The sequence below is a fragment of the Primulina eburnea genome, chromosome 1 (assembly GCF_022965805.1).
Source record: "Primulina eburnea isolate SZY01 chromosome 1, ASM2296580v1, whole genome shotgun sequence".
NCBI classification, from domain to species: Eukaryota; Viridiplantae; Streptophyta; class Magnoliopsida; order Lamiales; family Gesneriaceae; genus Primulina; species Primulina eburnea.
The window spans coordinates 50,274,808-50,288,904 of record NC_133101.1 but is presented as its reverse complement, the minus strand read 5'-3'; the positions used below and the strand labels follow the sequence as shown (position 1 = coordinate 50,288,904).

General features: G+C 34.5%; 1 protein-coding gene across 2 annotated transcripts; it reads left to right on the top strand.

Moving 5' to 3' along the window:
- The first annotated feature begins 812 nt into the window (after positions 1-812).
- Positions 813-4,020, top strand: LOC140830325 (probable mitochondrial adenine nucleotide transporter BTL1). 2 transcript variants are annotated; one of them, XM_073193604.1, is made up of 5 exons: positions 813-1,194; positions 1,656-1,750; positions 2,224-2,557; positions 2,858-3,095; positions 3,431-4,020. In XM_073193604.1, the coding sequence occupies exons 1-5, from the start codon at positions 1,042-1,044 to the stop codon at positions 3,667-3,669; spliced, it is 1,059 nt and encodes a 352-aa protein (XP_073049705.1). In that variant the 5' UTR covers positions 813-1,041; the 3' UTR covers positions 3,670-4,020. The 2 variants fall into 2 exon arrangements, with proteins under 2 accessions (XP_073049705.1, XP_073049710.1); XM_073193609.1 differs by having other exon boundaries at positions 1,055-1,194; positions 1,563-1,750.
- Positions 4,021-14,097: the final 10,077 nt, after the last annotated feature.

Below are 14,097 nucleotides of genomic sequence, written 5' to 3'. Positions count from 1 at the left end.
AAAGAATTTAATTCTTCTCAGTCGACGCTGAGAATACCAACTTAATTTTGGTCGACCAATTATTTTGGGTGAACTCTTGTTTCTGGGTCGGGTCTACACATCACGAATAGTAGAACCACCAATCAACCAGGTCAATTAAAAATTTGATTTGGCTAAATGAATAACACAATGACATGGGGTCCAATGAAAATGGAGAAAACTTACTCCATGACTTTTTTCTTCAAATACAAAGGAATCAGTCTTCAAATAAAGAGGAATCAGACAAGATGTTGGAGTAGATTTAAATCTAGACCTGACGAATAAGTGAGAACATGTTGGGAGTAGAATGAGGGGAGGTGGTGAAGTTAGATTTAATGTAATGCAGAAACAGTTGAGGGGGTAGATGGCTTTTTAATGGTTGTAAACCAATTTTAAATGAAAGATGTGTGTCGACGGAGAACAAGTAGAAGAGAACAAATAATTAATTAAGTTAAAAGTTTAATTACAGTTAATGTAATAATTAAGAGTCAACTCTTTGTTTCTAAAAAAAAAAATTCAGAGTCCTTATTTTTTAAATACTTTATTTCTCACTCCTATTTTTTTAATTGACTCCATTCAATTGTGGTATAAAAGTATAAGTTATGTATTAATATCACTTAGCTCGGTTGGTTGGTCTCACCCTTCGTCTCTTCTAGGTCCTAAGTTCGAGTTCTCTTTGTAATAAAAAAATATACATGTATAAATAAAAGTAATGAGAAAAGACATTAAAGTGAAGTCGAAATAGGATAAACAAGAAGAGGATATTAAATTTCCTAAAATATCTGAGATGATCCGAAAGACTCCGGTCCAGGCCCAAAATCAACACCAGGCACGTCTCTTTCTTCTACGGTTCTACCTTTCGCTTACGCTACACCTGTAACTCGATCCTTGAATTATTCACGTGTTGATTGGATTTTTCACTCGGCTCGTTTGACCTGTGATGGAATTCCAGGAGCTAAGCTAAATATTAATAAGCCGTGGGGCTGCATTTTTAATTCAAGATCCCTCTTGTTTGTTTTCTTGATGGAATCTGAATCACAGAGGAAGAGCTACTGTGTGATGGAAGATATTTATGGTGTGATTGCGACACCGAAGGGAGAATTTCAACTCCATCCTCTATCTCCAAGTTTAAAGGAGCTTCAGTTTGCTGTTCCGGATCTAGGGCGAGCTTTTCAGGTATTTTTTTCTTCCCTTTTTACCTTTATTTTGTGTGGATTTTGTTCTGCTTGACCTCCATCTAGTTTAAATTTCTTTGTTACCGCGAAAAGGTCCTTCCGGAGATGGGCGGAGAATGGGTTTTTGAGGATTCGGCGAGTCGTGGAGAGGAGGCGAAACGTCATGTTTTTTTTCCCAGAAAATTTAGAAGTAAAACATTCTAATTTTTGTCTTCCTGGGTATTAGGAGTTTAGGACTGCTTTTGGGAGTGTGTTGTGAACGGAACCTTTATTCATAATCGCATATGCTATGAAAAATAGACTCATGTATGTTTTTTTTTTATTTGACTATTACTCATAATAGCTTTATACACGGTATTTTGCTTCCAGGAGCTTCGAGTTTGACGATGAAATAAATTTTGTTTAGCTTACCTTTTAAAGCTTTTGGCTATCCAGAAAAGCAACTCATTTGATTCACTTCAGGATTTGGTGAGAACTAGAGAAGTTGGCGAGTTCCTCAGTGGTGCGTTAGCAGGGGCTATGACCAAAGCTGTTCTTGCTCCACTGGAGACCATCAGGTCTGGTGCATCTTATTGCTTGCTGATTGATTTCTCCCAAATTTTATCTGTACCCGGTTTACGGTTATGACTAATTGCCGTATTTCCTCATATAATGAGTTATATGAAAGAATCTGCAGATAGTAGTTCCTGTCAAGCTTGTTGCTAACTGAAAGGCATTGGCACATGATGTAACTCTTTGCTGTGCTTAGAGTCGTAACTTTCTTAATAAGAAAGAAGTTTTAAGTGTTACTGATTTACTCTTTCTTTAGACTGTCGATAAAGCAAGCATTGTGATCGACTTTAACTGCTATTTTTTAAATTCTTGTCTGCTGTAATATCACAATTTGTTGTGGATCAGAATTTGTAGTTTCTTTGACTTAGTTATTTGTCTACAATATGAAACATCAGGAAGATGTTAATCATTAGTTTTTATTATGGTAAATTTTATTTTTTTACCTTTCACGTCTAATGTGATTATTTGAAATTTGCAGGACAAGAATGGTGGTTGGAATTGGGTCTAAAAACATTTATGGTAGTTTTAACCAGATAATTGAACAGCAGGGGTGGCAAGGACTTTGGGCTGGAAATGCTATAAATATGATCCGCATAGTTCCCACACAGGCAATTGAGCTTGGAACTTTTGAACATGTGAAGAGGGCAATGACATTAGCACAAGAGAATTGGAATCAAACTGAAAGCCCGAAGTTGCAGATTGGTTCAATGAGCCTCAGATTTTCTCTATCATGGCTCTCTCCCATTGCTGTGGCTGGTGCAGCTGCTGGAATTGTTAGCACCCTCGTGTGTCATCCTCTTGAAGTTTTAAAGGTATGTGCTGGTAGATTTGTCTCTTTGGAGACTGGAAAATAGCCTTGAGGTGCTCAGAACTTTCTACAATAAAATAACATTTTCTAGCTAGCGATTGATGCAAAAATTGAACATTTTGTGCAATGTGATGAGATGAAGCACTCTATTCCAAAGCACGCAAGTAACCATTTTTAAGGAACATCCTGCTATATATCTCTCATTTTTTTATATTATCACCTCTGGAAATTTTCATTTGCCTTACTGTTATTATCGAGTGTGTTCTAATCTTCAATATCTAATTGCATTCCCCATCTAATACAGGATAGATTGACTGTCAGTCCTGAGGTATATCCTAATCTAAGTATTGCAGTGCACAAAATTTACGAGGATGGTGGTGTTCGGGCTTTCTACTCTGGGATTTCACCCACATTGATTGGCATGCTCCCTTACAGCACCTGCTACTATTTCATGTACGAGACAATTAAGAAATCAGTTTGCTTAGCGAAGAAAAAGGAATCTTTAAGTCGTGCAGAGATGCTCTTAGTTGGTGCTCTTTCTGGTATAACTTTTATGTCAATGTTTCAAATTTCATTATGTTCTTATATTGTCCTACTATCGTTGGAGTTCATTGAGAGGATACCTATTTCTAATAACCTTTTAAAATGACAAATCTACACAGCAATTTTGGGTGCAAAAGAGAAAAATATTTGTGGTGCTGGTTCAAACCTGTTCTGATAGCCCCGAATCTACTGTGAAAAGTTGGAAAGCATCAACTTTATTCTCGTAGTTTTTAGAATTCCGACACTTGAACTAAACAAAGTCGTTAATTGTAGGAACTAGGAACTGCATTCAGTAGCATATTGTGGTACTAAGATAGTGCTTAACATGTTTCAGGCTTGACGGCTAGCACGATTAGTTATCCGTTGGAGGTTGCAAGAAAACAGCTGATGGTTGGAGCTATTCGAGGTAAATGCCCACCCCACATGGCTGCTGCACTTGCGCAGGTTGTCAGAGAGGAAGGACTGATGGGGCTTTACAGAGGCTGGGCTGCTAGCTGTTTGAAAGTCATGCCCTCTTCAGGTATCACCTGGATGTTCTACGAAGCTTGGAAAGATATATTACTCGCACGTTAGTGACTCCGATGGGCAGGCAATATGCTTATCAAATTGATGGAAAATGGTTCCTCTTGTTGGCGGCACAATCTTCTTAGTTTGAAACCATTTTTGAAGGGGCTTCAATGGGCAATCTGAAGAACCATAAGTTTCAGGCCATGAAAATGGATGAAAGGAGCAATCGATTTCGATCATTCATCTAACTGGGATCTCCAAGTCTTTTTTCCATATGAAAAGTGCCATCACCTTTGAATTTCATTGTGTACCTTGTGTGGGAAGGCTTTGATTGACTTTTGTTCTTGTATCCGCGGTGCACTGGTGGCAAAGATAGTGGATGAAACCTGATCATTATTATAATTATAATTTCTTTTTTTTTAAAAAAAAAACTCTAATTGGTCTACACTCGTTAGCTGCATGAAATTTTTTTTCCAGCTATTTTTGCATACTTTTTTAATATTGGTGATCCAACCTGATATGATTTTTTCAAAAGTATAACATGAAAATATATTCCAAAATTGTATGGAATGAGATAATTCGATCTTCTCCCAATACAAAATATCTTTAGACCTCTCCTAGGTAGATTTGTATTGTCTGCACTTGTTGTGCCGGTAAGTTGAAATAAAGTCGATTGCGAGGTAAGTCTTGAACGTAGATTTACTCGCTTAATCAAGTACATAGATACCTGAAAATTGGTAAGAATATCCTATAATTGAGAACAATATTGGTAAAATTTAGTACTCCAAATGTAAATTTTGAGTTTGGTGATGTGTGTATAACTAAAGTAGTCTTCTTGTCCTAACAAAACCAAGCACGATTCGCTCAAATTAAGGTATGTTGGGTGCAACGCACGATTCGCTCAAATTAAGGTATGTTGGGTGCAATAATTGTCCCTACTTGGTAGAGTGATCGAACCGTGGTGCTTGTGCTGTGTGCGGTTTAAAAGATTTGAGTTGCACCATTACCACTAGCTATAGCTTTTGGTAAAGCGGTAAGCACTCGGTCCTACAATTGGTATCAGAGCCAAGGTCACGGGTTCGATTGTCATTGATTGCAAGGATTGCAATTATTGGGAGGGAGATTGTTGGGTGCAATAATTGCCCTACTTGGTAGAGTGATCGAACCGTGGTGCTTGTGCTGCTGTGCGGTTTAAAAGATTTGAGTTGCACCATTACCACTAGCTATAGCTTTTGGTAAAGCGGTAAGCACTCGGTCCTACAAGGTACATGCAAAGCAATTTTCAGTATTAAATGTATCGTTTTAGGCATTAAAAGTACATGACTAGAGTACTAATCTCGAATGTTTAAGTTCTAATAGCGAATGCTTAGATATTGTGGACGTTGAATTACATAATATTGAGTGCTAATTTAAAAGTGGAATATGAAAATATATGTTACAGATTGTAGTGATCTAATGTAAACCGGACTTGTTCAAAATAACATCAGTAGATATTACATATGTGAGTGCACTCTTCTAGCGTGATCCCAATTCATCAGCTGTAACACCCCGAAAAAATTAATTTATGGTGTTTAGTTAAATTTAAAGTAATGGAAACAACAATAATAATAATATCCAAAAAATACAAAAATAAATAAATTATGAAATATGTTAAAAAACTTAAAATACTTAATTAGATATATTAATTTATATAACATTTACATTATTTAAGTGAAATAAATAAATAAATAAAATTTATAAAAGATAGTCAAGTGTCAAAAATTAGAAAAATAACTAAGACAAATATATATGTTTAGTGTCTCATCTCTTCCTATAAATAGACTCCATTCGAAGCATTTCATAAGAAATTTCATCAAAAATATGTGGATTTAGAGAGATGAAGTGTGTGCTGAAAGTTATAGTGAAAATAAGAAGAAAATTCATGAAAAAAATACCAAACCTTCTCTAAAAATTCCACAAAAATTATCTGACATTTCCTTCCATCCAGAAACTAGTTGGTGCATTATGTGCAGATCACAAGCGGAATCGTTCAAAAATATTCGAAAACGTGAAGAACAATTCTAAAAATTTCCAGAAAATTCATTTTCAAGTAGCCAATTCTAGCTCGGTTTACTCATTCTTTTACAATTTTTATTTCAGTTTTCACATGAAAATTGTTCAAAATGTTTTATAATTTAATTACGCTAACTGTCGTCGAAGTAATATTTTTGTTCGTCTGAAACAAGCATGACGTCCATTATTGTTTTTTCAAATCTGTTATTGATCATTTTCGAATTTTGAAAAGTGTTCGACATAAAGTTATAGATCGTCTCAAAATACATCCACCTGGGAAAATACAGATGTGTGTGGCCACCAGAAAGGCCACACGCCGATGAACCGACGGGTGAATCTCATGTGCCGCCCTGATTTTACGATTTTTGACATCCAACTATTTCTGCACTTTTTTTAGGCGTTCGTGAAAAGTTTGGTCATTTTGGAGAAGTATCTTAATTAACATCAATTTTTTAAGTCTTATTCAAAACTACCTGGTACAAGTTTTTTAGAAAATTCAGGTTGCAACATCTATTACCGGTCCTAACTACTGTAAAATTACTCGAATTATATTTATAAGAAATTATCTTGGCTTGAGATTGAAACTGAGACAAAAAAAGCTACCAAGGTGAGGTTTTCCTATTGATTTCTTCAATAATAAAATTTTGTATTTGACCTGAAATTTACAATGAAGTTTATAAACTACTAATTTATTCATATATTGCATCATATTGTGTCACATATTATTGGTCACATTGTACTGCATATTTGAATATCAGCATTTATTTGTTCTTGACTGGTTACCGATTGATTATCAGTGATTGAATGACTGAATGAATGAATGATCGAACGAATTGAGCCTGTGCTACGATCTATGTACCAGATTGCTAGTCTACTGGTCAACGTGGCTTCGATGTGGAAATGTGAGTCCAATGAACATGTTTATAAATTGGTATATAGTTAATCTGAACAACGTGATTTCGGTCAAAAATGTAAGTTCACTGGCTCGTAAATCATCGATTGTATGTATTCTACTTGAGTACGTATGAAATAGTGTTACACCGAATATTGTGAGAGCCATCTCTTTAGCCTACGCTATTTACTTCAAGGTCCTGAACAGTCATTGCACGTCACTTGATATTATATTTCCATAACGATAAGTTACTACTGATACATGTTATCTCATATTGCATTATTTCACTGATAAATTATCAATTGACTTCTTATAAATATATTAACCCAATTTATTCCCTCACTAAGTACCCAAAGACTTAACCTCTATTTTTTTTTTATGTTTATTGCAAATTTCAGCTACATGATTTCAGAACTCCAAATATGATTGAAATTAGGAAAAATGAAAATGTTGAATCAGCAAGATCGTGACTGCAACATGGAATTCATATTTTTGTTATCTTTTATAACTTAAAGCATTGTGCATGCTTCTGCTACTGCAAGTGGAATATAATGATTACGTTATAATTCGGGGGCCTACAAATGGTATCAAAGCCCCTCATATTTATCTTGAAATAATTTTTGGTGAGAGAAAAAAATTCGTAAGATTTTATATTTTGTAATTTTTACGGATATGACTTATAGTGAAAGCCTCTAGTGTTTACCTTTATGTCCAAATATTCCAGATAATGAGTAATAAAATAGGACAAAATGTCAGCCTTAGTTTGACCACAAAACTGAGGATTACGTAATAAAAAATTTTGGATCAAAAAGTGCCGGTAGTAGTGTAAAAAATTCTTTATAAATTGATATTGATTTGTGTATCCTACGAAATCTTGTTTTAAAATAAAAACGATTTAAATATTCATTTCGAAATAATTATTGAGCTAGGAATCAAAATGAATCAACATCATCAATCACAAAACTAGATAACCTCTCCAACCGTGATCAAGGTCACCGCTCGAAAGCTAGAAGAAACCAAAAGAAGGGCAGCGTAATATACACACCGAGAGACGTATTCCATCAGTTCATGCAATTCTGCCAGCACCACCAACAAGAAACTTTGGTGAAAATAATCGAGGGTTTCAGAGCAAAACTGACTATTACGAGCAAACCAGTTTACAAGCAAAACTGAATATTAACAAGCTTGATAGGGTTTCAGAGCTATACTATCAACACCACCAACTTTGCTTTACTAAATCAGAGCAAAACCGATTATTATCAAATAATTTTATTAAACTATCAGTTTAGAGATCACCATTCATTCTCAAAGACATCAGTTTACACCAAAAGGCTAAATCGATTATTGGATATGTTTTTCTGTACCTTGCTAACACAACCAAATTCAACTGCACTACATCTTGTACGGATGTTAGAGAATGATGACCTGGACAAAAGAACAAAATATCTTTTTTTATGAAGCTTGTGACCATTGTAGTTTGAAGTTTATAAATAGATATGGAGATTAGTTGAGCATGGTATACCAAGTTACAAGAACGACAATATACACTTACAACAGCTATTTGTTTCAAGCTTACAATTTCAAGCAAAATTGATCATACACTCAAGAAGAAGTAAGTCAAAGTCAAGGGAAAAGGGAAATGAATTATTACTACCCCGACTTGACATCAAGAGAGAATCCAAGTGTTTCTTCCGTAAAAAGACGGGATGCGTGAAGAAGGATTGCAACAAATTTCAAGATTTACTTGAATAGAAAAGTATTCATATTTCATTTATCTGTTATAAATCTAATATGGTTTATATGATTTATAACACATGGTGGATTGATTCAGTTTCTACAATCCATGTTACAAATACCTTGCAGAGAATGCAAAGTCTAAGGAAACCTCGAGGAAATGAGCGGAACATCTATTCAAGAAACAAGATGTCTTCGCATGTGGAGGCTATTGAGACTTACTGCCTTTTATTGGAAAGTGGTTTATTTCAAAATTGAAAAAGACATTTTATGTTCTTAGTTTTTCTAGGAATTTAATTTCGGTTTCAAATCTTGTACCCCTTGGTTATTCATTTCGATTTTTGGAAAAATCAATAAATTTATTTTATAAACAAAATATTGCTGGAAATGGTAAAATGATTGATGTTCTTTTCTCTATTTCTTTACAAAATAATAACAACACTATGCATGTTCAGAGATATTAAAGATGTGTTATGAATGGAGATTCCTCTATATTGTGACACAGAAGATTGTGACACATCTTCATAGAGAGGATTAAAAGATAAGTGAATGACGGAGTACTTAGTATTTTAGATTTTACTGATTTTGAGACTTGTGTGGACTGCATAATAGAAAACAAACCAATAAGTCTAAAAAAGGTGCAAAGAAGAGTACATAAGTATTAGAAATCATATATTAAGATATATGTTGTCAAGAAATGGACATGCCAAATCCTACTTCATCTCTTTCATTGATGATTACTCACAATACATGTATATCTACATGCTTCAAAACAAAAACGAAGCACTTGAAGTCTTTAAGGTTTTTAAGACTGAAGTAGAGAAGCAATGTGGAAACATATTAAGATCGTGAGAACTGATAGAGGTGGAGAATATTATGGTAAATACACTGTAGAATGGACATGCACCTGGCCCGTTTGCAAAGTTTCTCCAGGAACATGAGATTGTTGCCCGATATACTATTTCTGGTTCTCCGGACCAAAATGGCGTAGTTGAGAAGAGAAACCGAACATTTTTGGACATGGTGAGGAGCATATTTAGTAGCTCCAAACTTCTTAAATCCTTGTTGACTGAAGCTCTTAAGACAGCTGTGTATATTTTAAACCGAGTTTCAACTAAGGCTTTCCTAAAGACGTCATTTGAATTATTTAAAGGTTGGAAACCGAGTTTGTATCATATACACGTTTGGGGTTATCCTTCAGAAATAAGAGTTTACAACCCACATGAAAAGAAATTGGACCTAAAAACTATAAGTGATATTTCATCGGGTATGCAGAAAAATTCAAAGTGTACAGATTCTATCGTTCATCTCACAACACTAGAATTGTGGAATCAAGAAATGCAAAATTTCTTGAAAATGATTTGATTAGTGGGAGTGATCATTCAAAGAACATATTTCTTGAGAAAAATCGCATTAATTTGCAACCCTCTTATTCAAATGATAGATTGGTCGTTATTCACACCCCTCAAGACCAAACGAGTCTTAGGCATCCGGTTACTGAAATTCCACAAAACGCTGATGAAAATTCAGTTTATCAAGTTGTTAATGAAGAAAAACGAGAAATTGTTGATCAACCAAACAACTTAAGGAGATATACTAGAATAAGAAGATCAGCTCTATCTAGAGATTATGTTGTGTATTTACAAGAATCAGATTTTAACATTGGAGCCGAAAATGATCCCGAAATGTTTTTACGAGCCATGAGTTGCAATAAGTCAAAATTATGGTTTAATGCTATGAATGAAAAGATGAAATCTATGGCATTTAATGAAATATGGGATCTTGTTCAGTTGCCTGATGGTGTAAAAGCCATTGGATGTAAATGAGTCTTTAAAAGAAAGAAAGACTCATTAGACAACAATGAAATATATAAAGCAAGACGTGTAGCTAAATGATTCATTCAGCAGGAAGGAATCGACTACAAGGAGAATTTAATACCTGTATTTAAGAAAGATTCTCTCCGTGTCATTCTAACATTAATTGCACATTTTCACTTAGATTTACAACAAATGGAAGCGAAAATAGCTTTTCTCAACAGAGAATTAGAGGAAGAGATTTATATGAAACAACCTGAAGAATTCATCTCTAATAATGGTGAGCATTTGATATGTAAGCTTAAGAAAATTGAGAATACAGTGATGTTCTGGAAGGCATAGTCCTGAGCAGAAGACAGTTGTCTGAGCCTGAATCTTTCTGATTTTAATTTTAAAATGATATGAAAATTTCAGCAACTTCATTATTTTGAAATTAAATTTCTGGGATTAGGTTATGGTTCTTTTTTTAAAAAAATTATTTTTTCCAGTATTATTTTTCAATATTGATGGTTTGAACATCCCGTTTCAATTATATATATATTTTTTCCCCCAAAAAGTTAAATAAGTTACGTCTTTTTATTTTTCCTTTAATGGAGTCGTTAATTCTGTCACCTCATAATACTGGAAAATATCAAATGTCTCCATGGAGACAATCAAAATAAATATTTACTTTTTTATTTTTAAAAATATCGCTTTAATCAATCTTATCACCTTTTTTTAGGCTTATCAATTCCATATTGAGTAGTTTTTATTTGGCAAAAACTTGTGTGAGACGGTCTCACGGGTCATAGTTGTGAGACGGATATCTTATTTGGGTCATCCATGAAAAAGTATTAATTTTTATGCTAAGAGTATTACTTTTTATTGTGAATATGGGTAGGGTTGACCCGTCTCACATATTCAGATCCGTGAGACGGTCTCACATGAGACTCACTCTTTTATTTTTTATTCTTATAAATTTGATATCGATTAGTTTTTTTTTTTTTTTTTGAAATGGAACAGATCAAATTTTCATAGATTAGTATTTTTTCCAAAAAATTCATAATCGCTTTTTGTGTGGACTCATTTTGACACACTATTGAATGGCTTTAAATATATGATTACTTCAATAAGTAAATTATAGTATTAAATGCATATATTTTAACAAAAGAAAAATAAAACAGTTTCAAAACATTATTAATCTTTTCAAAATATCAGTTCTTTCAGCGGAAGATCAAAAAATCTACTTAAAAATTAATTTGACTTAGTTATTTTTTTATTTTGACCAAACACCGCCAGCCATCGAAGGGTTTGGCGAATCCAGGGCTGGCGAAAATAAATATATCCACATCCTCAATTTTCTTGGATGAAAAGCTGCACGAGAAAGGTAAATTTTCATTCGAGTACATTATCCTAACTTCCATAATATTGACAGCATCAGAATTGGAAAACTGGCACTTTTGGTGGTAAATGTCAAACCAAATACTCTACGGACATCTTCAACCCAGCACCAAAATCCAATGGGAGAACTATTTTACCCTCGCTTGCACCAAATTTGGGGCAGAGAATTCGGTGCAAAAGCTTTATATTTTTTTATTTGTTTATGATTATAAATAATTGATAATAAATTAAAATTTGATAGATAATAATGCATGGTAAAATGTACAAATATAAAACATATCATGTTATTTAATTGAATGCATATGTTTTTTAATTGAATTTTATGCATTCAATTTATTTATCATTTTAATAAGGTGAATTTGTCAAAAAATCCTTATTTCCATTCTCAACCTTCTCTTTACTCCCTACCCCACTAAAACTTTGTTTCAACTCCCCATTTCTCTCAAATTTCCAAATTTGCCCTTATATCTTCATTTTAAATAATTGATTTCTTTTCTTAAATAATGGCCCATCATGCTTCCGTAAAATAAATTAAATCTTATATCTTTTTTACCGGAGTGCCACCGGGTTATATCCACCGTATTTTACGAACTGCTCCTCACAGTCCAACCACACGATCGCAACCTATGGTTACTAAGCAGATTCCTTCAGCAACACTTAGCACAGCTCTAATTCGTTTCCTACCTTAGAGCGTATGGTAAAACATAAAATTTTGAAAATAATACATGAGAGGGGCTAAGAGCAAAGATCTCTTTATTCAAACATCAAACATTTATTAATACATAGTAACCTCCTGTAGAGAAGGAGAAACTTGTTTAGCTACTCACAGTAGCTGAACTCAATACACATATAAACTTGAAAGAGAAATATTACAAATGTTTTGAAGAAAAATGAAGAGGTTGCTCGATGCCTTCATCTTCCTTCTGCTTCTTTATTTATAGAAGGCTCCTTCGGATTTGAAATTCGGACTTCAAATCTTGATAAGCCTTTACAGCTCGCATATGGACCCTGCGGTTGTTGGGTGGTCCCTTCTTGTTCTGTCTTTTTCTAGATTATTAATCTAGAAATTAACTTCTCATCCTCCTTTATCTCCCTGAGATACCATTTACGATGAGTAAATAGGATGTCTGCGGTAATTTCGTCTCCTTTTTCCTGGAAACAGTTTACTAGCCATTTCAGAGCATCCGCTTGCTTCCTCTTGTAACTGATTCTCTTTTTCAAAACTTTTAGATATAGCCGATACATCTTTTCAAGTTTTGATCTTGGTTTCTTTAACTGGTTCTATTATATCCTTATTTATAGATAAAATTTCGGGACCAGTTATTTTGCTTTTTCTTCATTGGATTCTTTTTAGTTTTGGTATCCAATGTTCTCTTGTCTTTTTCCACTTTTTTATTAGTGGTTAACGAGTCACCTACCACCTATTATTGGTGGTCCTTGTTTTTCAAATCTCATGAATTTTCACATGGTTGTCCTTCTTTTGGTTAGTGGGTGAGTCACATGTCCACTATTAATTTTGTCGATGAATCTTTGGCTTTCGCTGTCCTCGAGGAAAACGTGATTGTGGTCCATCCCCACTTGTGCTTGTGTCGGTAAAGTGTTTTCGATCAGATCTCGGTTTGAATCCTTTACCGAATTCAGGTTCCTTCTGGTTTTGGCATTCAAGGCAGATGTTTTCTGACCATCTTCCTATATGTGCCATGTTACAGAATTTTCGGCGAGTTTCTTTACTGGCCGGCAGCTTGCTGTTCCACAAAAGATTTCTCTTTTTCTCAAATAAATCTTCTGCAAAACTTGTTGTTTTTCCTGTCATGGTATTTAACAGGAATGATCCGTTCACTGAATGGTTATAAAATTTGAACGGAAACTTAACTTTATCCATCTCAGTAAGATAGACCCATAGACCCCAAGCTCTTGTGGTAGACATATCATCTTCAGAGATTGAAGCAACCAGGGGTGTTTCTTCTGTCGGAGGGTCCTTGATAAATTTTTAAACATTTATATCCGGCCTCCTTAACTTAATGAAATGAAAGGCTTCATGGGAGCCTTTTTCTGCAGGTTCTGTTAAAGAAGTATAGCTCCAAAACATCTCCTCTGGACAAATAATCGTTATTTGCCCAAGTCTCGTGAACAGCTTCCTGGATCCACTTTGGTAGACCTGAGATTTCCGGAAAGCTGGGTGATGTAGTATAAACTGAGGCAAGAGCCCCGAATTCATACCATGCTTTAACCTCCTTTGGATATGAATTTTGTTTAATCCATACCCTTGGATATTTTCCTGAAACATCAACCCTGTTAGTGGCTGGGTTGATTCCGATTCTTGTTTTCAATTTCTCCCAATTCGGCTGATAAACCTGAAATGGAGAAATTACACTTTCATTAATATCAACCTTAGTTTTGCCTTTGTCAATTCGAGGCCTAAGGTTGATCTCTCCCTCTTCAATTCCCGAGGTGAAGGGCTGACTTGAAGACTCAAGATAAGGATCAGGAGTCTCAATTTTTGTTTTAGCCGACTCATCTGGTGATGATCCCGACTTAACACTTGTGCAAGGGGTATTTGAATCCCCCGCTACAGGTATAGAGTCCTGTACTCGAAAACTCTCCATTTGGGAAACCAATGGT